The sequence below is a fragment of the Coregonus clupeaformis genome, chromosome 26, assembly GCF_020615455.1.
Source record: "Coregonus clupeaformis isolate EN_2021a chromosome 26, ASM2061545v1, whole genome shotgun sequence".
Lineage (NCBI taxonomy): Eukaryota > Metazoa > Chordata > Actinopteri > Salmoniformes > Salmonidae > Coregonus > Coregonus clupeaformis.
In genome coordinates, this window is record NC_059217.1 from 27697182 (window position 1) to 27724871 (window position 27690).

Sequence of the window (27690 nt, forward strand, 5' to 3'; positions counted from 1 at the left end):
GAGTACTAGCTGCCACCGTTGAATGTTTCTATGTTTGATTGCTTTTGTCTGTCTATTGCACCTGTGTCTGTTTGTGTCTGATTATGTGTTCTATAAGTTGCCTGTTTTGTATTGGTTAGGTTGTGTGTTGTTTTCTCATGTCAGTTAGTGCTGCGTGTTTGCTCTGTTTGTTGTTTTTGGAGTTACGCACAGTTTGCGTAATCGCTCGCCTCTGTGTGTTTTTGAGGCCGTTTATTGTATTTTTGCCTAGTGGTTAACTAGTAAACTTTGTTGGACTAAGCTTCGGTGTCCTGCGCCTGACTTCCACACCACACTTACATCAGCCCCTGACAGAACAACACACCATTATGGAGTCAGCAGGAGCAGCGGCGGCACCCAAGTCGCTGGAGGATCGGATCAGCGACCAAGACACCATGATCCGGCAACTTGGGGCCGCCATGAACGAGGTGTTCAACACGCTACGCCGGTTGGTTACGGGAGAGGTGCCCACGCCTTCGCACACCTTACCATCACCATCGGCCAGTCCTCCTCTCCCAGCACCGGAACCCAGTGGCATTCGGCTCTCGCTCCCGAGGGCATATGATGGTTCTGCAGCCGGGTGTCAGGGGTTCCTCCTGCAGGTGGAACTATACCTGGCCACCATACACCCGGTGCCCTCGGGATACGAGAGCGTCTCCGCCCTCATCTCCTGTCTATCCGGCAAGGCGTTGGAGTGGACCAATGCCGAATGGAGGGGAATAGACGCCGCTACCATCACCTACGCGGAGTTCTCCCGCCGCGTAGGTGATGGTAGCGGGGGAAGGCGGCGGGGGAGCGTCTGTTCCACCTCCGACAGGGGAAGAGGAGTGCACAGGAGTTCGCCCTGGAGTTCCGGACTCTAGCGGCGGATGCGGGGTGGAATGAGAGGGCCCTCATCGACCATTACCGGTGTAGCCTACGAGAGGACGTTCGTCGTGAGCTGGCCTGCAGGGACACCAACCTATCCTTCGACCAGTTGGTGGACATTTCCATCCGTCTCGACACCCTGCTGGCTACCCGCGGACGTCCCGAGTGGGGGTCGTCCATTCCACCCTCCAGCACCTCCGAGCCGATTCCCATGGAGCTCGGGGGTGCTGGCGCTAGGGAGAGGAGGAGAGAGAACCCGAGGGGGGCCGTTCCTGCACCAACTGTGGCCGTGGAGGACACACTGCGGCTAGGTGCTGGGGAGGGTCTCCTGGGAGAGGGGACAACAGGTCACGCACCGGGGAGTCATTTCAGGTGAGTAGGCGCCCCACTTACCCAGAGCTCTCTGTTGGTCACATGAGTATACCTGTGAGATTTCCACAGGTGGCACCTCATTCCCAGCATAAGGCGCTAGTAGATTCAGGGGCAGCTGGGAATTTTGTTGATCGTGAATTTTGTTATAGGCTAGGAATTCCCCTTCGGCCGGTAGAAGTCCCTTTTCCTGTTCATGCCCTAGACAGCCGGCCGCTGGGATCGGGGTTGATCAGAGAAGTCACAGCACCACTTAAGATGACGACGCAGGGGGGTCATGAGGAGATCATTCAGTTTTATCTGATCGACTCTCCTGCGTATCCCGTGGTGCTGGGGCTTCCCTGGTTAAGCGCCCATGATCCTACCATTGCGTGGCAACAGAGGGCTCTTATGGAGTGGTCTGCCCAGTGTGTAGGGAAATGTCTAGGTGTTTCCTTAGGGGCGACCTCGGTGGAGAGTCCGAACCAAGTGCCCGCAATGCGCATTCCCCCTGAATATGAGGATTTAGCACTTGTGTTCAGCAAAACTAGGGCAACATGGCTACCACCTCATAGACAGGGGGATTGTGCGATAGATCTCCAAACAGGAGCGGCACTTCCGCGGAGCCGTGTGTATCCCCTGTCTCAAGAGGAGACAGCGGCTATGGAGACTTACATAGCCGAGTCCTTGGCACAGGGATACATCCGGTCCTCCACTTCCCCGGTTTCCTCGAGTTTCTTATTTGTGAAGAAGAAGGACGGGGGTTTGCGCCCGTGTACTGATTACCGTAGTCTCAATCAGATCACGGTTAAGTACAGTTACCCTCTTCCTCTGATTGCGACTATGACGGAGTCATTACGCGGAGCGCGGTTCTTCACAAAGTTGGATCTCAGGAGCGCGTACAATCTGGTGCGCATTAGGGAGGGGGATGAATGGAAAACAGCATTTAGCACCACCTCGGGTCATTACGAGTATCTCGTCATGCCATACGGGTTAATGAATGCTCCTTCAGTCTTCCAATCCTTTGTTGACGAGATTTTCCGGGACATGCATGGGCAGGGTGTGGTAGTATACATTGACGACATCCTAGTGTACTCTTCTACCCGAGCCGAGCATGTAGCCCTGGTGCGCCGAGTATTGACGAGGCTGTTGGAGCATGACTTGTATGTTAAGGCAGAGAAATGCCTGTTTTTCCAGGAGTCCATCTCCTTTTTGGGTTATCGATTGTCCGCGTCTGGTGTGAAGATAGAGGTTGACCGTGTGTCGGCCGTGCGTAATTGGCAAACTCCAACCACTGTAAAAGAGGTGCAGCAGTTTTTGGGTTTTGCTAATTACTACCGGAGGTTTATCCGGGGCTTTGGACAGGTGGCAGCTCCCATTACGTCCCTGCTAAAGGGGGGTCCGGTGCGTTTGCAGTGGTCAGCTGAAGCGGACAGGGCATTTGTTAGACTGAAGAACCTGTTCACTTCGGCTCCGGTGCTGGCGCATTCGGACCCCGCTTTACCATTTCAAGTTGAGGTAGACGCGTCCGAGGCCGTTATTGGGGCATTCCTGTCGCAACGGTCCGGCACGCCACCCAAGCTCCGCCCCTGTGCGTTCTACTCTAAGAAGCTCAGCTCGGCGGAGCGTAATTATGACGTAGGGGACAGGGAGCTGTTGGCTGTAGTCCAGGCCCTAAAGGTGTGGAGGCATTGGCTTGAGGGGGCTCAACACCCTTTCCTCATTCTGACTGACCACCGTAACCTGGAGTACATCCGGGCAGCTAGGAGATTGAACCCTCGTCAGGCTAGGTGGAACATGTTCCTGACCCGGTTTGTTTTTAAGATCACATACATCCCAGGGTCCCAGAACGGTAAGGCAGACGCCCTGTCCCGGCGGTATGACACAGAGGAGAGGTCCATCGAGCCTACTCCCATACTGCCGTCTTGTCTGGTGGCTCCGGTTGTGTGGGAGGTCGATGCGGAGATCGAGCGGGCACTGCGTACCGACCCTACTCCCCCCGAGTGTCCTGTGGGGCGGACGTACGTTCCGCTCGAGGTTCGTGACCGCCTTATTTATTGGGCTCATACATCACCCTCCTCTGGACATCCAGGTATTGGCCGGACAGTGCACTGCCTTAGCGTGAAATACTGGTGGCCAATGTTAGCTAGGGATGTGAGGGTTTATGTCTCCTCCTGCTCGGTGTGCGCCCAGTGTAAGGCGCCTAGACATTTGCCCAGGGGAAAGTTACATCCCCTGCCCGTTCCACAACGACCATGGTCCCACCTCTCGGTGGATTTTGTGACCGACCTTCCCCCCTCCCAGGGGAATACCACAATTTTGGTCGTTGTGGATCGGTTTTCCAAGGCCTGTCGTCTCCTCCCAATGCCGGGTCTCCCTACTGCCCTACAGACCGCTGAGGCCCTATTTACCCACGTGTTCCGGCACTATGGGGTCCCCGAGGATATTGTGTCTGACCGAGGTCCCCAGTTCACCTCCAGAGTCTGGGGGCGTTCATGGAACGCTTGGGGGTCTCGGTGAGCCTTACCTCGGGGTACCACCCAGAGAGCAATGGGCAGGTTGAACGAGTCAACCAGGATGTGGGTAGGTTTCTGAGGTCCTATTGCCAGGGCCGGCCGGAGGAGTGGTCTAGGTATATCCCCTGGGCAGAGATGGCCCAGAACTCTCTCCGCCACTCCTCCACCAATTTAACACCTTTCCAGTGTGTTTTAGGGTATCAGCCGGTCCTGGCACCATGGCACGAGAGCCAGATCGAGGCCCCTGCGGTGGATGAGTGGATTCGGCGCTCGGAGGAGACGTGGGACGCTGCACATGTCCATCTGCAGCGGGCCATCAGTCGACAAAAGGCGAGCGCCGATCGCCACCGCAGTGAGGGACCGGTATACGCACCGGGAGATCGAGTCTTTCGAGTCTGGCTCTCGACTCGAAACCTGCCCCTCCGCCTGCCCTGCCGGAAGCTGGGTCGGCGGTTTGTGGGGCCCTTTAAAGTCCTGAGAAGATTGAACGAGGTGTGTTACAGGTTACAACTGCCTATTGATTACAAGAATATTAACCCCTCGTTCCATGTGTCTCTTCTCAGGCCGGTGGTAGCTGGCCCACTCCAAGAAGATGAGATAGGAGAGACCCCTCCGCCCCCTTTGGACATCGAGGGGGCCCCGGCGTACAGGGTCCGGACCATCTTGGACTCGAGGCGCAGGATGAGTGGTCTCCAGTATCTCGTGGAGTGGGAGGGTACGGTCCGGAGGAACGGTGCTGGGTGCCTAGGAGGGACATCCTAGATCCATCCCTCCTGACTGAGTTCCACCGTGGGCATCCCACGCGCCCGGGTCCGCGTCCTCCTGGCTGTCCCCGAGGCCGGGGTCGGCGCACGGCTGGAGCCGCGCGTCAAGGGGGGGGTACTGTCACGGATTCTGCCGAGGCTGCTCCTCCTCCTTGTTCGGGCAGGCTTCGGCGTTCGTCGTCCCCGGAGTACTAGCTGCCACCGTTGAATGTTTCTATGTTTGATTGCTTTTGTCTGTCTATTGCACCTGTGTCCGTTTGTGTCTGATTATGTGTTCTATAAGTTGCCTGTTTTGTATTGGTTAGGTTGTGTGTTGTTTTCTCATGTCAGTTAGTGCTGCGTGTTTGCTCTGTTTGTTGTTTTTGGAGTTACGCACAGTTTGCGTAATCGCTCGCCTCTGTGTGTTTTTGAGGCCGTTTATTGTATTTTTGCCTAGTGGTTAACTAGTAAACTTTGTTGGACTAAACTTCGGTGTCCTGCGCCTGACTTCCACACCACACTTACATCAGCCCCTGACACATGTGTGTGTCATTACCTGAGCCACAGAAGGTCCTACAGGGGTTGTAGCAGCTCCTGCGATCCTCAGGCACCTGCCTTGGTGAGCAGTGGAGGTGCAGATCAGTGGCTATACGACTGGACTGGATGGCAACCAAGTTCCCCCCAATACCTAGATAGAGATGAAGAAGACACAATGATCATACATATGGAGAGATCTTGTGACTTACCATTTTCTTGAAGGTTCCTAAATGTATGCTTCTAAAAACCCAGATCCTTGTCTCACCATTCATAACTGGCGTGTAGACTATCATTCCCACCATGTTCGGGTCTGATACAGTTGTGTCCAAGATGAGTCCTCCGATACTAGAGAAAAAGACAAATTAAAGGATGGTATTTCCATTTCCATTTGAATGCTGTGACTGGACTTCAGGGGCACGGAACAGGGGAGCAGACCTGCTGATGACCATGGCAGTGATGATTGGTTCCCAGCCTGTGTAGAGTAGAATGCGACTTGCTGGGTTTCTGGAGGAGACGACCACCCACAGAGGGGTCAGTCCGAGGAAGAACAGACACACCAGGTACGACACATAGGGATACAACTCTGTGTGGAGACAGGAGCAGACACACACTAGCTAAACAAATACAGTTGAAGATAGCCAGACAGACGAGTCAGACAGAGCTGTCAATGTAGCTATGATGTTCCAGTAAATGGGCTCATACTGCCCCCTAGTGGCCTAAAGCTAAACCTCTCGAAACCTCTCTCTATATACCCCCTCCCCTCACCAATGCATTCGTAGAGCCCCTGGCTGAGGCAGGCCAGGATGGCCAGGGTGATGAGGTCACCGAAGCTGGCAGCGATGGGCGTGGCCACGTTGTCTGGGTTGATGCCAATCCTCTTGGAGCCGATGATCACTCCCACCATGATGATCCCTGGGAGAAAACAATACAGTCAAGTCAGATTCAGGCTACTGTTCAGAGTTGCACAGCTCTCCAACCAAGGTGCATGAATTGAGGAGCCAAGAGTTGCACAGATAAAAGCAATGTTGTGACAGCTGGGAGAAGCGTCAGACTGGCGAAAGGGACAAGGGACTGTAATGGCCTTCAGTGGTATTATTCAATTCCCCTTTTATCAAGTGGTAAATGCAAATCGTCAGACTGGCGAAAGGGACAAGGGACTGTAATGGCCTTCAGTGGTATTATTCAATTCCCCTTTTATCAAGTGGTAAATGCAAATCAAGTATCTGTAAACACAGATGGTCAAGTTGAATTTGTTGAAATAGAGCTGATACATATCACCATTCCAAGGCAGATAAAATAGCATGTTATTCTGTGGACCGATCAGTACCCAGCGTTCCAATAAAAACCACATTAATAATTGATTTGGGTGTCCTAGCTAGATCACAAGCTCTGCCTTACAGAGTCTGGTCTACCTCTCAGATCCCAAGCATTGGTTTTATTTGAGTCATAACAAAATGGTTTTGCAACAAAAAGGTCTCTGATACGGAAGAAACCTACAATGTCAGTTGTAGCTAAGCTTCCTGGTCTCTGATGATTATATTCTGTACGTCTCAAATAGAAAGAGCATTCAGGCTTTTCCAAGAATACAGCAGAAGTGTACAGTATTGCAATTAAATAGGAATAATTATATGTACTGTAAATGGAGAGTAAGGGATAATACTGTATGTAGAAGGAGACACCTCCCACATGAAAAAATACTATAGTATACTATGGTATATATACTGTAGTATTAATATATTTATATACTATAGTATTCACTGTAGTGTTTTCACAGACTTTACTGTAGTGTTTTTGTATTCATTTGTATTTATTATGGCAGCAGCGACTCTTCCTGGGGTCCAGCAAAATTAAGGCAGTTATACATTTTAAAAACATTACAATACATTTATAACAGATTTCACAACATATTAAGTGTGTGCCCTCAGGCCTCTACTCTACTACCACACATCTATAACACAAAATCCATGTGTATAGTGCGTATGTTATTGTGTGTTTGTACGCATGTGTCTATGTTTGTGTTGCTTCACAGTCCCCGCTGTTCCATAAGGTGTATTTCTATCTTTTTTAAATCTAATTTTACTGCTGGCATGAGTTACTTGATGTGAAATAGAGTTCCATGAAGTCATGGCTCTATGTAGTACTGTGCGCCTCCCATAGTCTGTTCTTGACTTGGGGACTGTGAAGAGACCTCTGGCGGCATGTCTTGTGGGGTATGCATGGGTGTCCGAGCTATGTGCCAGTAGTTCAAACAGACAGCTCGGTGCATTTAACATGTCAATACCTCTCACAAATACAAGTAGTGATGAAGTCAATATCTACTCCACTTTGAGCCAGGAGAGATTGACAGGCATATTATTAATGTTAGCTCTCTGTGTACATCCAAGGGCCAGCCGTGCTGCCCTGTTCTGAGCCAATTGCAATTTTCCTAAGTCCCTCTTTGTGGCACCTGACCACACAACTGAACAGTAGACCAGGTGTGACAAAACGAGGGCCTGTAGGACCTGCCTTGTTGATAGTGCTGTTAAGAAGGTAGAGCAGCACTTTATTATTATGACTTCTCCCCATCCTAGCTACTGTTGTATCAATATGTTTTGGCCATGACAGTTCACGATCCAGGGTTACTCCAAGCAGTTTAGTCTCCTCAACTTGCTCAATTTCCACATTATTCATTACAATATTTAGTTGAAGTTTAGGGTTTAGTAAATTATTTGTCCCAAATACAATGCTTTTCATTTGAAATATTTAGGACTAACTTATTCCTTGCCACCCATTCTGAAACTAACTGCAGCTGTTTGTTAAGTGTTGCTGTCATTTCAGTCGCTGTGGTAGCTGACGTGTATAGTGTTGAGTCATCCGCATACATAGACACACTGGCTTTACTTAAAGCTAGTGGCATGTCATTAGTAAAGATTGAAAAAAGTAAGGGGCCTAGACAGCTGCCCTGGGGAATTCCTGATTGTTGGAGAGGCTTCCATTAAAGAACATCCTCTGTGTTCTGTTAGACAGGTAACTCTTTATCCACAATATAGCAGGTGGTGTAAAGCCATAACACATACGTTTTTCCAGCAACAGACTATGATCGATAATGTCAAAAGCCGCACTGAAGTCTAACAAAACAGCCCCCACAATCTTTTTATCATCAATTTCTCTCAGTCAATCATCAGTCATTTGTGGAAGTGCTGTGCTTGTTGAATGTCCTTCCCTATAAGCGTGCTGAAAGTCTGTTGTCAATTTGTTTACTGTAAAATAGCATTTTATCTGGTCAAACACCATTTTTTTTCAAAAGTTTACTAAGGGTTGGTAGGCTATTTGAGCCAGTTAAGTTTTAAAAACTATTCTTAGGTAGGGGAATAACTTTTACTTCCCTCCAGGCCTGAGGGCACACACTTTCTAGTAGGCTTAAATTGAAGATATGGCACATAGGAGTGGCAATATCGTCCGCTATTATCCTCAGTAATTTTCCATCCAAGTTGCCAGACCCCGGTGGCTTGTCATCGTAGTTTCTTCTTCTTTTAATTCAGTTTAGTCACATGATTTCTCAATTTGCAGTACGTTTTCCAATGACCTATTTGCCATCTCTTTTGCCTCTTTCCTCTCAACCATACCATTTTTCAATTCCTCATCAATCCATGGGGATGTAAACGTTTTAACAGTCATTTTCTTAATGGGTGCATGCTTATTAGTAACTTGGATAAGCAATTTCATAAATGTGTCAAGTGCAGCATCTCGTTGCTCGTCATTACACACCACGGACCAACAAATATTCTTCACATCAACAACATATTGTTCATATCTACAAAACGTATTGTATGACCTCTTATACACAATATTAGGCCCAATTTCTGCAGCATTAGTAAAGATATGATCAATACATGTTGATGATTTCATTCCTGTACTGTTTGTAACTACCCTGGTAGGTTGATTGATAACCTGAATCAGGTTGCAGGCACTAGTTAGTTTAAAGCTTTCTCCTGAGTGGGCAGCCTGATGAAAGCCAGTCAATATTTCAATCACCCAGAAAGTACACCTCTCTATTGATATCACATATATTATCAAGCAGTTCACACATGTTATCCAGATACTGACTGTTAGTACTTGGTGGTCTATAGCAGCGTCCCACCAAAATGGGCTTTAGGTGAGGCAGGTGAACCTGTAGCCATATTACTTAAACAATATTTAACATGAGATCCTCTCTAAGCTTTACAGGAATGTGGTCCTGAATATAGACCGCAACACTGCCCCCGTTGGCATTTCTGTCTTTTCTGTAAATGTTATAACCTTGTATTGCTACCACTGTATCATCAAAGGTATAATCTAAGTGAGTTTCAGAGATTGTCAGAATATGAATGTCATCTGTTACTAGCAAATTATTGATTTCATTAACCTTGTTTCTTAAGCTACATATGTTAACGTGGACTATTTTTTAACACTTTTCTGGGATGCTTGATTCTTTTTCTTGCTTTACTGGGAAGCTTAGCAGAGGTAGACATACCCAGGTTATTTGTATTAGTGCAGGGTGAGCTGCACACAGTGGACTTCCTACTACTGCACACCACCTCAGTGCTAACAGTATTACTCTGGTTCATAGGCATATGATTACTGCGTACAATAGCTGTAGGATCAGCAGAGGCATTCCGGGCAGTAAGAGGGACATAAATTAGGTTATTTACAGTGTGTCTTCCAACGCCCCCTAGGATAATGTACATTCACTGTAGGACGGCAGGTAGCCTGGCCGTCAGGAGCGTTGGGCCAGTAACCGAAAGGTTGCTGGATCTAATCCCTGATCCGACAAGGTAAAATCTGTCATTCTGCCCTTGAGAAAGGCAATTAACCCTAATTTCTCCAGGGTCGCCATTAATAATGGCTGATACCCTCGGAGAGTGGGGTCACAGCCAGGGTATCTCAGGGGGAGTGAGATATGCAAAAAAACACATTTCCATTTCACACCTCACATCTGTGCCAGTTACCCACTTACACATACAGTGAAACAGGACTATATAAGCATCCCCTAATTATTATGTAGTGTTTTTGCGGACATGACTGTAGTAAATTTACTGTAGTGTTTCTGCGGACATGACTGTAGTATACTGTAGTATTCACTAGTGATTGCCATTAATTACGTATGTTCATTGCTGTTATTGCCCATTATTATTTGCACCTTTGTGTCCTTTTAGATAAACCATACTCCATACAAAGCCAACCAAGTTACAAGACAAGCGTCTCATGTCTACAACTGTCAATCATTCCCTGCCATGTATCATCTCCATTACCTGACTCTATAAATACTTTTATACAGAACTGCATCTCTGCCTCCACCTGCTCTTTAACTGGGGTCCCACAGTAGATGGGCATCACCATAACCCTCACCTAAACCTCAGTGTTTCCGTTGGGGACCCTTATCAGGGGAGGACATGTAGGAAATGTATAAAGCATTTTCAGGTGAGAGCTTTGTACCAGGAAGGTCCTTTGTGTGTATAGGCTGTATGCTGATGCTGGTGGTTTATTTCTGTGAGGAAACACTTTGTGACCATGCTGTCTTGAAGAAATGTTTGGGGTGTGGTCGATTGTTCTGAATGGTATGTGTTGAGTTTCACCATCAGTGAGTTTATTCATGTGTGACAATGTTCAAGATGTTCATTATGTCAAGCCACTGCAATAATGTCCTTTTGTTTTCAGTTGGTTTGTTTGGAGATGCTTTGCTGGTGTGAGGTCCAGGCAGTATACAGTGGGGGAAAAAAGTATTTAGTCAGCCACCAATTGTGCAAGTTCTCCCACTTAAAAAGATGAGGGAGGCCTGTAATTTTCATCATAGGTACACGTCAACTATGACAGTTAACATGAGAAAGAAAAATCCAGAAAATCACATTGTAGGATTTTTAATGAATTTATTTGCAAATTATGGTGGAAAATAAGTATTTGGTCAATAACAAAAGTTTCTCAATACTTTGTTATATACCCTTTGTTGGCAATGACACAGGTCAAACGTTTTCTGTAAGTCTTCACAAGGTTTTCACACACTGTTGCTGGTATTTTGGCCCATTCCTCCATGCAGATCTCCTCTAGAGCAGTGATGTTTTGGGGCTGTCGCTGGGCAACACAGACTTTCAACTCCCTCCAAAGATTTTCTATGGGGTTGAGATCTGGAGACTGGCTAGGCCACTCCAGGACCTTGAAATGCTTCTTACGAAGCCACTCCTTCGTTGCCCGGGCGGTGTGTTTGGGATCATTGTCATGCTGAAAGACCCAGCCACGTTTCATCTTCAATGCCCTTGCTGATGGAAGGAGGTTTTCACTCAAAATCTCACGATACATGGCCCCATTCATTCTTTCCTTTACACGGATCAGTCGTCCTGGTCCCTTTGCAGAAAAACAGCCCCAAAGCATGATGTTTCCACCCCCCATGCTTCACAGTAGGTATGGTGTTCTTTGGATGCAACTCAGCATTCTTTGTCCTCCAAACACTACGAGTTGAGTTTTTACCAAAAAGTTATATTTTGGTTTCATCTGACCATATGACATTCTCCCAATCCTCTTCTGGATCATCCAAATGCACTCTAGCAAACTTCAGACGGGCCTGGACATGTACTGGCTTAAGCAGGGGGACACGTCTGGCACTGCAGGATTTGAGTCCCTGGCGGCGTAGTGTGTTACTGATGGTAGGCTTTGTTACTTTGGTCCCAGCTCTCTGCAGGTCATTCACTAGGTCCCCCCGTGTGGTTCTGGGATTTTTGCTCACCGTTCTTGTGATCATTTTGACCCCACGGGGTGAGATCTTGCGTGGAGCCCCAGATCGAGGGAGATTATCAGTGGTCTTGTATGTCTTCCATTTCCTAATAATTGCTCCCGCAGTTGATTTCTTCAAACCAAGCTGCTTACCTATTGCAGATTCAGTCTTCCCAGCCTGGTGCAGGTCTACAATTTTGTTTCTGGTGTCCTTTGACAGCTCTTTGGTCTTGGCCATAGTGGAGTTTGGAGTGTGACTGTTTGAGGTTGTGGACAGGTGTCTTTTATACTGATAACAAGTTCAAACAAGTGCCATTAATACAGGTAACGAGTGGAGGACAGAGGAGCCTCTTAAAGAAGAAGTTACAGGTCTGTGAGAGCCAGAAATCTTGCTTGTTTGTAGGTGACCAAATACTTATTTTCCACCATAATTTGCAAATAAATTCATTAAAAATCCTACAATGTGATTTTCTGGATTTTTTTTTCTTATTTTGTCTGTCATAGTTGACGTGTACCTATGATGAAAATTACAGGCCTCTCTCATCTTTTTAACTGGGAGAACTTGCACAATTGGTGGCTGACTAAATACTTTTTTCCCCACTGTATTGGCAGCGCCCTTCAATAAGGTGACTGTTTAAGTAGTAATTTGTATTTATTTATCTAACTGTTTTCTTTTCTACCATCAGAAGATCATCAGTATTGTTTGTCACAGTTTTTGGTCATCTTTAGAACCTGGTCAGCTGAATCTCTGTGAAAGCGCTCTTGTATTTCAGAAAGCTATCTAGTGGAAGTAAAAGATCTATGAAGTCATTTTGGTGTACTCTTGTTAATGTGCGTTACTTACAGTGCCTTCAGAAAGTATTCACACCCCTTGACTTTTTCCACAATTTGTTGTGTTACAGCCTGAATTTAAAATGGATTAAATTGAGATTTTGTGTCACCCAGGGGTTGGAACCGGTTCAGGGAACAGAACAGAAAACCATTAAAGAAAATTTTTCAAGGAACAGAAACGGAACCTGGAACGAAAGTCATCCATACTGTTCCGTAACAGAACCATTATTTTAAAAGCATGGGAACCGGTTAATAACATTATTTTACCTTCCAGGCATTTTTTATATAGTCCCACAACAAAACGCAACAAAGTGCCTATGCAAAGCCCTCACTCTGTCACTCAGAAACGTATTCCAGTGTCTGCCTGCAAGCTGAAAATCTTTGCCTGTGTGTGTTTAGGCTACCTGCCCCTCCCTCCTCAGAAGCATAAACTACTGTACTGAGGTTACAAGCTTGATTCAGAAGATAGAAAGAGAGATTTTTTATTAGCTAGAGAAGAATGGATGAACTTTTTCAATGCTAGTTAAGGATCCTATAGGCCTAGTTATCACATTTCACGTTGGATTTATTAAATACAAAAAGGTAAGATGTGTTCATTCTGGTGCAGCTCTACACACCCACACTTATTAGCTAGCTAGCTCAAGTTTGTAGCGAGCTAGCTCAAAATACATTAAAAGTTCCTCCCCAGAAGCTGCTCTTCCTAGGTATAATTCTGTGGACCTAATTCAGATAATGTATGTCATAACAAGATGTGCTTCAAGCCTCCTCCTCAACTCTCTTGCCCTCTCCCCACCTGCAAAATTTCAGTTGCACCTTGCGCCAAAGGCTACACTTGTCTGTCCATTACGCATGTAAACTACTAGCTTGCCTGCTCTATCCGCTCTGATTGGTGAATTAATTTAATGAGCTAAATTTAAAAAATGATTGATTTCAAAGTAATTTCGGTTCCTACCCCTGGTGTCACTGGACTACACACAATACCCCATAATGACAAAGTGGAATTATGTTTTTAGAAATTTTAGACATTAATTAAAAATGAAAAGCTGAAATGTCTTGAGTCTAGAAGTATTCAACTCCTTTGTTATGGCAAGCCTAAATAAGTTCAGGAGTAAAAATGTGCCTAAGTTGCATGTGTGCAATAATAGTGTTTAACATGATTTTTGAATGACTACCTCATCTCTGTAACCAACACATACAATTATCTGTAAGGTCCCTCAGTCGAGCAGTGAATTTCAAACACAGATTCAACCACAAAGACCAGGGAGGTTTTCCAATGCCTTGCAAAGAATGGCACCTATTGGTAGATGGGTAAAAAAAAAAAGAAGCTGACATTGAATATACTGTATCCCCTTGAGTGTGAAGTAAAAAAATAAAATATGTATGCACTCACTAACTGTAAGTTGCTCTGGATAAGAGCGTCTGCTAAATGACTAAAATGTAAATGTAAATGTATGGTGAAGTTATTAATTACACTTTGGATGGTGTATCAATACACCCAGTCACTACAAAGATACAGGCGTCCTTCCTAACTCAGTTGCCGGAGAGGAAGAAACCGCTCAGGGATTTCACCATGAGGCCAATGGTGACGTTAAAACAGTTACAGAGTTTAATGGCTGTGATAGAAGAAAAGTGTGGATGGATCAACAACATTGTAGTTACTCCACAATACTAACCTAATTGGCAGAGTGAAAGGAAGGAAGTCTGTACAGAATATTCCAAAACATGCATCCTGTTTGCAACAAGGCACTTAAGTAATACTGCAGAAAATGTGGCAAAGCAATTTACTTTTTGTCCTGAATACAAAGTGTTATGTTTGGGGCAAATCCAATACAACACATTACTGAGTACCACTGTCCATATTTTCATAGTGGTGACTGCATCATGTTATGGGTATGCTTGTAATCGTTAAGGACTGTGGATATCAATTTTTTTTCAGGATAAAACATTTACTGAATGGAGCTAAGCACAGGCAAAATCCTAGAGGAAAACCTAGTTTAGTCTGCTTTCCACCAGACACTGGGGGATGAATTCACATTTCAGCCAGGGACGGCTTGTTCAATAGGGCGATATGGGCGACGCACTGCCAAACGGGAAAAGGAAGGGATTTTTTTTCTAATCAATTATATCACGGCAACAGCAGTTATCAGTGTTCACGTCTGATCTGCCAGCCACTAAATGTCAAATCAGGCTAAAGTCGTGCTTCAAATGGCCCCGCCCGTTTTTGGGGCGATTTCAGTCAAGTTGAAAATCGCCCAGAAGTCTCTCATAGCCTGTCATGTAAAATCTATTTTTTCACATTTCAAAGCTTTCAATACATTCTCTATGGGTGTCTGTGGGCTTGCACTTACGCGCTTTCGTCATACGTGACGTAACGTTGAACGTAACTAAGACAATGGCGGCTATCAGCGTCTCTGTTGCGACCTGCAGTGCGGCGTTATTTTATGTTTTTAATTTGTAGACTTAGTTTACAAACATTCTGCCAACCATGGATTTCCAGTGGTTGGTTTTGGACTGATCTTGTTGATCGTGTACATACCCGCTACGAACGGACTAAATAATGAAAACGCTGCTGGCAGCTGAATCCCAATACAGCTGGGAGACTTGGCTGGATGAGTCCCGGACAGAGAAGTGGAGCCGGCCACCTTCACCCTGGTCAGAGCGGACCGCGATCCTGGTAAGAGAGCGACTCTGTACCCCGACATTGAACTGCTTTCTGTGTCATTGCGACCTTACTATCAATTCAATTCAATTTAAGGGCTTTATTGGCATGGGAAACGTGTGTTAACATTGCCAAAGCAAGGGAAGTAGATAGTAAACAAAAGTGAAATAAACAATAAATATTAACAGTAAACATTACACTCAGAAGTTTCAAAAGAATAAAGACATTTCAAATGTCATATTATGTATATATACAGTGTTGTTACAATGTGCAAATAGTTAAAGTACAAATGGGAAAATAAATAAACATAAATATGGGTTGTATTTACAATGGTGTTTGTTCTTCACTGGTTGCCCTTTTCTTGTGGCAACAGGTCACAAATCTTGCAGCTGTGATGGCACACTGTGGTTTTTCACCCAGTAGATAAGGGAGTTTATCAAAATTGGGTTTGTTTTCGAATTCTTTGTGGATCGCTGTAATCTGAGGGAAATATGTGTCTCTAATATGGTCATACATTTGGCAGGAGGTTAGGAAGTGCAGCTCAGTTTCCACCTCATTTTGTGGGCAGTGTGCACATAGCCTGTCTTCTCTTGAGAGCCAGGTCTGCCTACGGCGGCCTTTCTCAATAGCAAGGCTATGGTCACTGAGTCTGTACATAGTCAAAGCTTTCCTTAAGTTTGGGTCAGTCACAGTGGTCAGGTATTCTGCCACTGTGTACTCTCTGTTTAGGGCCAAATAGCATTCTAGTTTGCTCTGTTTTTTTGTTTGTTCTTTCCAATGTGTCAAGTAATTCTCTTTTTGTTTTCTCATGATTTGGTTGGGTCTAATTGTGTTGTTGTTGTTGTTGTTGTTGTTGTCCTGGGGCTGTGTGGGGTCTGTTTGTGTTTGTGAACAGAGGCCCAGGACAAGCTTACTTAGGGGACTCTTCTCCAAGTTCATCTCTCTGTAGGTGATGGCTTTGTTATGGAAGGTTTGGGAATCGCTTCCTTTTAAGTGGTTACTATCTGCCCCGTGAGTTCCCCCAATTGTTTGTTACCGTTGTGTACTGTTGATAATCACAAGTTTACTGGAGAACTGAGACCAAGTAGAGACTTTGGACAGGGTGGATATGGTATAATAAAGGCAGTTTATTCAGAGGTAAAGATATCTGGAATCGCGTGCACGGACTCGTGCACGTGTGTAGGTCACCTAAATCATCAGAAAAATTGCCCCTCCTGAGAATTTTTTCAGGAGCCGCCACTGATTTCAGCAGGACAATAACCTAAAACACAAGGCTAAATCTACACTGGAGTTGCTTACCAAGAAGACAGTGAATGTTCCTGAGTGGCCTAGTTAAGTTTTGAATTAAATCTGCTGACTGCAGGAATGTCCATCAGAGCTGTTGCCAGAGAACTGAATGTTAATTTCTCTACTATAATCCGCCTTCAACGTTGTTTTAGAGAATTTGGCAGTACGTCCAACCGGCCTCACATCCGCAGACCACGTGTATGGGGTCGTGTGGGCGAGCGGTTTGCTGATGTCAACATTGAGAACAGAGTGCCCCATGATGGCGGTGGGGTTATGGTATTGGCAGGCATAAGCTACAGACAACAAACACAATTGCATTTTATTGATGGCAATTTGAATGCACAGAGATACCATGACGGGATCCTGAGGCCCGTTGTTGTGCCATTCATCCACCACCATCACTTCATGTTTTAGCATGATAATGCACAGCCCCATGTCGCAAGGATCTGTACACAATTCCTGGAAGCTGAAAATGTCCCAGTTCTTCCATGGTCTGCATACTCACCAAACATGTCACCCATTGAGCATGTTTGGGATGCTCTGGATTGACGTGTACGACAGCAAGTTCCAGTTCCCGCCAATATCCAACAACTTCGCACAGCCATTGAAAAGGAGTGGGACAACATTCCACAGGCCACAATCAACAGCCTGATCAACTCTATGTGAAAGAGATGTGTCATGCTGCATGAGGCAAACTCAATCATCAAGTTTGCAGACGACACAGCAGTAGTAGGCCTAATTACCAACAATGACGAGACAGCCTACAGGGAGGAGGTGAGGGCCCTGGCGAGAAAAATAACCTCTCCCTCAATGTCAACAAAACGAAGGAGCTGATTGTGGACTTCAGGAGACAGCAGAGGGAGCACGCCCCATCCACATCGATGAGACCACAGTCGAGAAGGTGAAAAGCTTCAAGTTCCTCGGTGTACACATCACTGACAATCTGAAATGGTCCACCCACACAAACAATGTGGGGAAGAAGGCGCAACAGTGCCGCTTCAACCTCAGGAGGCTGAAGAAATTCGTCTAGGCCCCTAAGACCCTCACAAACTTTTACAGATGCACCATTGAGAGCATCCTGTCGGGCTGTATCACCGCCTGGTATGGGAACTGCACCGCCCACAACCGCAGGGCTCTCCAGAGGGTGGTGCGGTCTGCCCAACGCATCACAGGGGGCACACCACCTGCGCTCCAGAACACCTACAGCACCCGATGTCACAGGAAGGCCAAAAAGATCATCAAGGACATCAACCATCCGAGCCATGGCCTGTTCATTCCGCTATCAACCAGAAGGCGAGGTCAATATTGGTGCATCAAAGCTGGGACCGAGAGACTGAAAAACAGCTTCTATCTCAAGGCCATTAAATAGTCATCACTAGCCGGCCTCCACCCAGTACCCTGCCTTGAACTTAGTCACTGTCACTAGCCGGCTACCACCCGGTTACTCATCCCTGCACCTTGGAAGATGCTGCCCTATGAACATAGACATGGAATCACTGGTCACTTTAATAATGGAACATTGGTCACTTTAATAATGGAACACTGGTCACTTTAATAATGGAACACTGGTCACTTTAATAATGTTTACATACTGTTTTACTCATTTCATATGTATATACTGTATTCTACTGTATTCTAGTCAATACCACTCCGACATTGCTTGTCTTAATATTTATATATTTCTTAATTCCATTATTTTACTTTTAGATTTGTGTGTATTGTTGGGAAATGTTAGATGCAACTACACTGTTGGAGTTAGGAACACAAGCATTTCGCTACACCCGCATTAACATCTGTTAAATATGTGTATGCGACCAATACATTTAATTTGATTTGAAATGGTGGTTACACCAGATACTGACTACTTTTCAGATCCACACCCCTACCTTATTTTTAAAGGTATCTGTGACCAACAGATGCATATCTGTATCCCTGTCATGTGAAATCCATAGATGAGGGCCTTATGAATTTATTTCAATTGACTGTTTTCCTTATATGAACTGTAACTCAGTAAAACCTTTGACATTGTTGCATGTTGCGTTTATATTTTTGTTCCTTATAAATGGGCTATTGTGTGTAGATGGATGAGAAAAAACTAACAATTTTGAATTTAGGCTGTAACACATTTTCTTTTGTAATAAGTGAAGGGGTATTAATACTTTCTGAAGGCACTGTATCTGTGTCAAACAAGCAAACCTAATCCTCTAAGCTTTAATAAACTTTGCTTGTTCTTTATCTGCCTCTGTAGTGTTTCCCTTGAATGGGTCTAGAACCTGTGTCTAATGTTTAGATGTTACAATTGTAATACAAATGTTATATTTTTGCTAAGATATTGTTTGGTCTGTTGCATTGCTCAGAACTTTTGACCCAACTCAATAGGTGGCCCGTCATGAACCTGTGTGTGTTATGTTCTGGTTGAGTTGTTCCCCTTATTAAACAGTAATTGGTAGTTGTGCCATTTTTGTGCCCTAGTCGGCAGGTGTTACTACAATATACTACACTCATGTCCGGAAAAAAACACTACAGTGAATACTATAGTATATAAATATAATACTACTGTATTTAGACCCTAGTATACTATAGTATTTTTTCATGTGGGTTAGCTGTAAATGTGTAACATGTTTGATGTTTGAACTAGGACCACAGTGGAAATCAATGTTTCACTTTTATTTTTTTATTCTCATCAAATGTCTAAATGCATTATATCCACATTTGTGGTTATATTGTGTTTTAAATAGTCAAATAAAATCAATCAAGGGATACTACAGTGTGGAGTATAGTATTCTACAGTATACTACACAATTCTATAGTAAGCACTACACGATCAAGGGCATGCGCTCCAGCACGTTCAAATCAAAACCACATTGACAAAGCTAGCAACTAGCAGTAAAGCTAGCTAGCAGTCCAATCGATCAAAACATTTGAAAGTAAGCACCATGTGATCGAGGGATACTACAGTGTGTAGTATAGTATTCTAAAGTATACTACAAAATTCTGAAGAAAGTACTACATGATCGAGGGATACTACAGTGTGTAGTATAGTATTCTCCACTGTTCTACAAAATTCTAAAGTAAGCGCTACATGATTGAGGGATACTAAAGTGTGTAGTATAGTATACTACAGTATACTACAAAAGTCTATAGTAAGCACTACACGATTGAGGGATACTACAGTCTACAGTGTTGAGTATAGGATTCTACAGTATACTACAGTATACCACAATTTACTACATAATTCTATAGAATTATACAGTAAGTACTATAGTGTTATATAGTAAAATTTAGTATTTTTTTATGTGGACTTGCCTATAATGAAGAGACTGTCACCTCACACTAAGATGCTAGTGAAGAGGGCCTCTTTGCATGGAGGAATTGGCATGCATGAACCTACAGTGCATTCGGAAAGTATTCAGACCCCTTTACTTTTTCCAGATTTTGTTACATTACAGCCTTATTCTAAACGTAATTAAATAAATATTTTTCCTCTTCAATCTACACACAATACCCCATAATGACAAAGCGAAAAACAGTTTATTTTTAAATTTTTGCAAATGTACTAAAAATAAAAAACTGAAATCCCTTATTTACTTAAGTATTCAGACCCTTTGCTATGAGACTCGAAATTGAGCTCAGGTGCATCCTCTTTCCATCATCCTTGAGATGTTTCTACAACTTGATTGTAGTCCACCTGTGGTAAATTCAATTGATTGTACATGATTTGGAAAGACACACACCAGTCTATGTAAGGTCCCACAGTTGACAGTGCTTGTCAGAGCAAAAACCAAGCTATGAGGTCGAAAGAATTGTCCGTAGAGCTCAGAGACAGGATTTTGTCGAGGCACAGATCTGGGGAAGGGTACCAAATAATTTCTGCAGCATTGAAGGTCCCCAAGAACACAGTGGCCTCCATCATTCTTAAATGGAAGAAGTTTTGAACCACCAAGACTCTTCCTAGACCTGGCCGCCAAGCCAAACTGAGCAATCGGGAGAGAAGGGCCTTGGTCAGGGAGGTGACCAAGAACCTGATGGACACTCTGAAGGAGCTCCAGAGTTCCTCTGTGGAGATGGGAGAATCTTCCAGATGGACAACAATCTCTGCAGCACTCCACCAATCAGGCCTTTATGGTAGAGTGGCCAGACGGAAGCCACTCCTCAGTAAAAGGCACATGACAGCCCGCTTGGAGTTTGCCAAAAGGCACATAAAGACTCTCAGACCATGAGAAACAAGATTCTCTGGTCTGATGAAACCAAGACTGAACTCTTTGGCTGAATGCCAAGCGTCACATTTTTTTATATTTTAGTCATTTAGCAGACACTCTTATCCAGAGCGACTTACAGTTAAGTGAGTGCATACATATTTTTTTCATACTGGCCCCCCCGTGGGAAACGAACCCACAACCCTGGCGTTGCAAGCGCCATGCTCTACCAACTGAGCTACAGGAGGAAACCTGGCACCATCCCTACAGTGAAGCATGGTGGTGGCAGCATCATACTGTGGGGATGTTTTTCAGCGGCAGGGACTGGGAGACTAGTCAGGATTGAGGGAAAGATGAACGGAGGAAAGTAGAGAGATCCTTGATGAAAAACTGCTCCAGAGCGCTCAGGACCTCAGACTGGGGCGAAGGTTCGCCTTCCAACAGGACAACGACCCTAAGCACACAGCCAAGACAACGCAGGAGTGGCTTCAGGACAAGTCTCTGAATGTCCTTGAGTGGCCCAGCCAGAGCCCGGACTTGAACCCGATCAAACATCTCTGGAGAGACCTGAAAATAGCTGTGCAGTGGCGCTCCCCATCCAACCTGACAGAGCTTGAGAGGATCTGCAGAGAAGAATGGGAGAAACTCCCTAAATACAGGTGTGCCAATACCCAAGAAGAATCGAGGCTGTAATCGCTGCCAAAAGTGCTTCAACAAAGTACTGAGTAAAGGGTCTGAATACGTATTTAAATGTGATATTTCAGATTTTATTTGTAATTCATTTGCTAACATAACCTGTTTTTGCTTTGTCATTATGGGGTATTGTGTATAGATTGATGAGGGGAAAAAACTATTTAATCCATTTTAGAATAAGGCTGTAACGTAAGACAATGTGAAAAAGGTCAAGGGGTCTGAATACCTTCTGAATGCACTGTTTGTAGGAGAATGAGAGGTGCTGTGGGGTTAGGGTTGGTGTTCGTCCGTCACTGTCAATACCTAGCTAGCTGTTTGAGCCGTGACTTAAAACCCATTGTGTGGGTAGGTGTGATGTGGGTTAAGGGTTTGGACAGGGCTAGCTGGTCTCCTTACCCTGCAGCAAGGAAGCCATGAAGGCAGTAGTTACGCTGGCTGAGCAGAGGAGAGCAGCGTGGCTGAGGAACATATCTCCCTCCAGTACCCAGCCCAAGACCACCGCTGCCAGGGCAGCCAGGAGACCCAGCACTGTGGCTTGCATCTGGAGAAAGAAAACACTCTTTGGGCCAGACACTAGGCATTTGTTAGAGCTAAGAAGTACAAATAAAGGTTTGAGGGATATCTTTAAAGTAACTTTCCAGTGAAAATCTCACTTTTAAAAGTTAATATTCTGTTAACTCATACCTAAATAATGTTGTTGATACTATACTCGTATTTGTGGCCAAAGAATGAATTGGAGAAAAAAACACTTAAAAAACCCCACCTCAAACAGACCATTTCAAAAATGCTTGCCATTTCCTCATAGAGGATGATGTCATCCTCTTGAAGAGGATGAGCTGGCCAGTCAGCGGTCTATTCACATGAATATTTTTTATGACCGGTATACGCCCACACCATTCTGTTGTTGGGGTACGCCCACACCATTCCAACACAGAAAAGCTGCTTCTTAAAATACCTAATTAACATATTTTGGAAGGAAAACTATTTCACTCATATTGGAGTTAATTATAGATCATATTTCATAGAAATCTGGAAACACTGGACAGTATAGCCATAAAGCAAATTACCTGTTTTAGTGCCAGGTTCCCAATAATCAAACTCCATTTCTCTCTGGCTGTCTCCATTTCCCCCACGTTCACCTGACAAGGACAAAATCATAAATGTTATTATCTTTTCTCAGTGTAAAAATCCCCTATTTAGTCTTGACTAATGCATCAACATACAGTGCATTCGGAAAGTATTCAGACCTCTTGACTTTTTCCACATTTTGTTACGTTACAGCCTTATTCTAAAATGTATTAAATTGTTTTTTTCCCCTCATCAATCTACACACAATACCCCATAATGACAAAGCAAAAACAGGTCCCTGTCGCTGAAAAACATCTCCACAGCATGATGCTGCCACCACCATGCTTCACCGTTTTCACAGATGTGACGCTTGGCATTCAGGCCAAAGAGTTCAATCTTGGTTTCATCAGACCAGAGAATCTTGTTTCTCATGGTCTGAGAGTCTTTATGTGCCTTTTGGCAAACTCCAAGTTGGCTGTCATGTGCCTTTTACTGAGGAATGGCTTCCGTCTGGCCACTCTACCATAAAGGCCTGATTGGTGGAGTGCTGCAGAGATGGTTGTCCTTCTGGAAGGTTCTCCCATCTCCACAGAGGAACTCTAGAGCTCTGTCAGAGTGACCATCGGGTTCTTGGTCACCTCCTTGACCAAGGTCCTTCTCCCCCGATTGCTCAGTTTGGCCGGGCGGCCAGCTCTAGGAAGAGTCTTGGTGGTTCTAAACTTCTTCCATTTAAGAATGATGGAGGCCACTGTGTTCTTGGGGACCTTCAATGCTGCAGAACTGTTTTGGTACCCTTCCCCAGATCTGTTCCTCGACACAATCCTGTCTCGGAGCTCTACGGACAATTCCTTCGACCTCATGGCTTGGTTTTTGCTCCGACATGCACTGTCAACTGTGGGGACCTTAAATAGACAGGTGTGTGCCTTTCCAAATAATGTCCAATCAACTGAATTTACCACAGGTTGACTCCAATCAAGTTGTAGAAACATCTCAAGAATGATCAATGGAAACAGGATGCACCTGAGCTCAATTTCGAGTCTCATAGCAAAGGGTCTGAATACTTATGTAAATAAGGTATTTCAGTTGTTTTTTAAATATACATTTGCAAAATTGTAAAAATAAACTGTTTTTCGCTTTGTCATTATCGGGTATTGTGTGTAGATTACTGAGGGAAAAAATGTATTTAATCAATTTTAGAATAAGGCTGTAACGTAACAAAATGTGGAAAAGGTCAAGGGGTCTGAATACTTTCCGAAGGCACTGTATTTGTGTCATGAGTATGACCATTCATTAGGCCTGACAGCTAGGAGAGGTAAATGGCGGCAAAAATGGATGGCGGCAAATGTTTACTTTTAAACGCAGACAAAACAGAGATGCTAGTTCTAGGTCCCAAGAAACAAAGAGATCTGCTGAATCTCTATTGTTGTGCAGTCGTCTCAAATAAAACTGTAAAGGACCTCAGCGTTACTCTGAACCCTGATCTCTCTTTTGACAAACATATAGAAAATATTTCAAGGGCAGATATTTTCCATCTTCGTAACATTGCAAAAATCTGAAAAATGTTGTCCAAATATTATGCAGAAAAGCTCATCCATGCTTTTGTCACTTCAAAATTAGACTACTGCAATGTGCTACTCTCCGGCTACCCAGATAAGGCACTAAATAAACAGCTAGTTTTAAATCCGGCTGCTAGAATCTTGACTAAAACCACAAATTTGATCATATTAATCCAGTGCTAGTCTCTCTACAGTGGCTTCCTGTTAAGGCTTGGGCTGATTTCAAGGTTTTACTTTTAACCTACAAAGCATTACATGGACTTGCTCCTACCTATCTCTCTGATTTGGTCCTGCCATACATACCTACACGTACGTTATGGTCACAAGACGCAGGCCTCCTTATTGTTCCTAGAATTTCTAAGCAAACAGCAGGAGGCAGGGCTTTCTCCTATAGAGCTAAATTTTTATGGAATGGTCTGCCGATCCATGTGAGAGACATAGACTCGTCTTTACTGAAGACTCATCTCTTCAGTAGGTCCTATGATTGAGTGTAGTCTGGCCCAGGGGAGCGAGGTGAACGGCAAAGCACTGGAGTGACGAACCACCCTAGCTGTCTTTGCCTGGCCGGCTCCCCTCTCTCCACTGGGATTCTCTGCCTCTGACCCTACTACAGGGCCTGAATCACTGGCTTGCTCGCGCTTTCCCATGCAGTCCCTAGGAGGGGTGCATCATATAATGCCAGGCTTTTTTCACTATACTTGACTTGAGTGGGTTGAGTCACTAACGTGATCTTCCTGTCTAGTTTTGCGCCCCCTTGGGCTTGTGCAGTGGGAGAGATCTTTGTGGGCTATACTCGGCCTCAGAGTCACAATCTATCGATCTAAGGGTAGTCAGTTAGTGGTCTGTTGATATCCCTTTGGTGGTGTGGGGGCTGTGCTTTGGCAAAGTGGGTGGGGTTATATCCTACCTGGTTGGCCCTGTCCGGCGGTAACGTTGAACGGGGCCACAGTGTCCCCCGACTCCCATTGTCTCTGTTCCCAATATCTATGCTGCAATAGTCTACGTGCCGGAGGGCTAGGGTCAGTCTGTCCTATCTGGTGTAATTCTCCTGTCTTATCTTGTGTCCTGTGTGATCTTAGGTATGCTCCCTCTAATTCTCCTCTCTCTCTCTCTCTCTCTCTCTCTCTCTCTCTCTCTCTCTCTCTCTCTCTCTCTCTCTCTCTCTCTCTCTCTCTCTCTCTCTCTCTCTCTCTCTCTCTCTCTCTCTCTCTCTCTCTCTCGCTCTCTCTTTCTGACACTGCTGGTAATCTATGAACGTTTGAACATCTTGAATAACGATCTGGCCTTAATGGTCATCTACTCTTATAATCTCCACCCGGCACAGCCAGAAGAGGACTGGCCACACCTCAGAGCCTGGTTCCTCTCTAAGTTTCTTCCTAGGTTCCTGCCTTTCTAGGGAGTTTTTCCTAGCCACCATGCTTCTACATCTGCATTGCTTGCTCTTTGGGGTTTTAGGCTGGGTTTCTGTATAAGCACTTTGTGAAAACTGCTGATATAAAAAGGGCTTTATAAATAAATGTGATTGATCTTTCTCTCTCATCATAAACGTATTAACACCCATATTCATACTGTATAAATGATGAGTGGGAGAGCCTAAGTTACTAGAGCGGTCATGCATTCTCGAATCAGAAGCAGAAAATGCTCCATCATGCCAGTCAACAGATTGTTAAGTCGGTGGTCAAAAGTCCAATAACACACCATACATCCTGTATGCACAATACATGGTTAGGGAGGGTAGATTCAGAGTCATATATGCAGTATAGATTGTAGTCACATTAGTCCAGTCTTGTACTGCAGGGAGTTGTGCAGGGCTATTTTCTTCACTGGCGAGTGAGGACTTTCACACAGGGACAGAGAATTCACAATACAAGAGAGAAACAATGTAAGGAATGGACTTCCCACTGTGTTGGGGTATGGATTGATTGTGTGTGTGTGTGTGTGTGTGTTCATGTACTCACTGCTGTTGAAAGTCTGGAGGCCAGGGTCATCTCCAGGTTTCCTTTCAGGCCCAGTAGAGCTGGCACCAGGATGAAGATCTCTGTGACTCTCTGGAACACCTCCCAATGCTGCCACAACAACACACAGTGGAATAATACACCAACATATCATGCAATAGACTGACACATGATGCAGTGGACACACCAACACCCAATAAACTAGACAGACCAATACACAATGCAACAGAATCAACATACAGACACTCAATACAATACATGAACATACCATGCAGTGGACACACCAACACATAATGTAAGAATAAATAAACAAATACAGACACCGTGCAATTTATCAGTACCTCACCTGAACTACGTCCAGTAACATTCCAGCTGACACCGTCCCCAGTCCAGCCAGTAGGAAGGGCACCAGTATCTGCAGAACCATGGACCTGACGGACTCACTGGGCACCTCTCTGACACCATCCTGGGCACTACAATCCTCTGGGTCCTTCTCCATAACTTCCTCATTGACCTTGGAGCCAGGCATGTGTCCATTGATGAAAAGTGGGTCTGTCTCGGTGTATGGACAGAGTTCATTAAAGGGGCTGCTGTTGGATGGGGACTGAGCTCTATTTGGGAGTCGTTGGTGACCCCCTAGATAGTGTGCATCTGGGGCTGGGCAGGACCCATAGTGGTGCCTGTTGTGTTTTCCTGTGTCAACGGTGTCCCTCTGGGCCAGTTGGTCATCCTGTGGCCCAGTGTTGGCCATCAGAACAATGATGTGTCCTGCGGGAGTTAGACACTCCTTCTGCTACTCCGAAGAAAGGGTAAGTTGATATGACTGGGTCAAAGAAAACCAGCAGGAGGTAATTAGACAGTTACAGTATGTATCATCCTTGATATTGATGTTATCACTGAACACTCCTGGTACTAGTCATGAACTACTGGCAAGAAATAAAAATAATGAATTAACTTGTTGCTGCGTAAGAAGTGTGGCAAAGGTAGGATTAGTGTGTAATTTAACACACTTGTGATGCACAGACACAGATAAATGACTAAGATGCATGCCATCTCTACATGTGAGTATATAAGACAGACAAGCATACAAGAGAGTCATGGCTACAGCACGACAAATGCATAACATCTAATGCTTGTATGGTATAATTGGTTAGGCATTCTCCCACATACTCCGGGCTTTTCCATGCCATTACAAAGCCCCTTGTCAGACATGGAAACAATGTGAGGCCTCATGGTTCTAGCAGTCACACAATAGCCAAACCACTTGAGGAGACATTCAATTCATTATTTGGTAAGTCCAAATTGCATAGAAATATCTCGTCGTATCCAACAATGTATGTCTGAAAAATGGCAGACACTTTCAAAATATTCAAAGTGGCTGTGAGTCTATCTGGAAGTGAGTGAGAGTAAGTAAATCAATGACTTGTTATTTTGTAAGTAATTTGCAGTTATCCACTAATTTGGTCTGAAGTTGAAAACATGTAAACACACAAGAGAAAAACACTTACAAGTTCCAAGTGGTAGTACGTTAAGAGAAAAAGGTGACTTACCTAAAGTGTAAAACCATAGCATATTAGAGATGTGAGAGAAGAAGAAATAGATTTTGGAGAAGTAGATACTCCAGCGTTGTTCTTTCACTCTGCTTATTCTGTCCATGAATGTTTTCCTCTTCCCCTGAATGGCTGAAGCTCCT

The 27690-nt window shown here is 44.8% G+C and overlaps 1 protein-coding gene across 1 annotated transcript in view; it reads right to left on the minus strand.

Moving 5' to 3' along the window:
• LOC121540588 (solute carrier family 41 member 2) overlaps nucleotides 1-27690 on the minus strand; it is a 29175-nt gene extending 1485 nt beyond the window's left edge. The window contains exons 1-9 of the mRNA XM_041849574.1: nucleotides 27548-27690; nucleotides 26344-26820; nucleotides 26001-26108; nucleotides 22486-22557; nucleotides 21815-21959; nucleotides 5795-5941; nucleotides 5465-5612; nucleotides 5295-5374; nucleotides 5049-5180 (exon numbers count right to left, since the gene is read on the minus strand). Coding sequence (XP_041705508.1) covers nucleotides 5049-5180; nucleotides 5295-5374; nucleotides 5465-5612; nucleotides 5795-5941; nucleotides 21815-21959; nucleotides 22486-22557; nucleotides 26001-26108; nucleotides 26344-26748 — 1237 coding nt within the window. The 5' untranslated portion in view covers nucleotides 26749-26820; nucleotides 27548-27690. The remainder of the gene's footprint in view (nucleotides 1-5048; nucleotides 5181-5294; nucleotides 5375-5464; nucleotides 5613-5794; nucleotides 5942-21814; nucleotides 21960-22485; nucleotides 22558-26000; nucleotides 26109-26343; nucleotides 26821-27547) is intronic.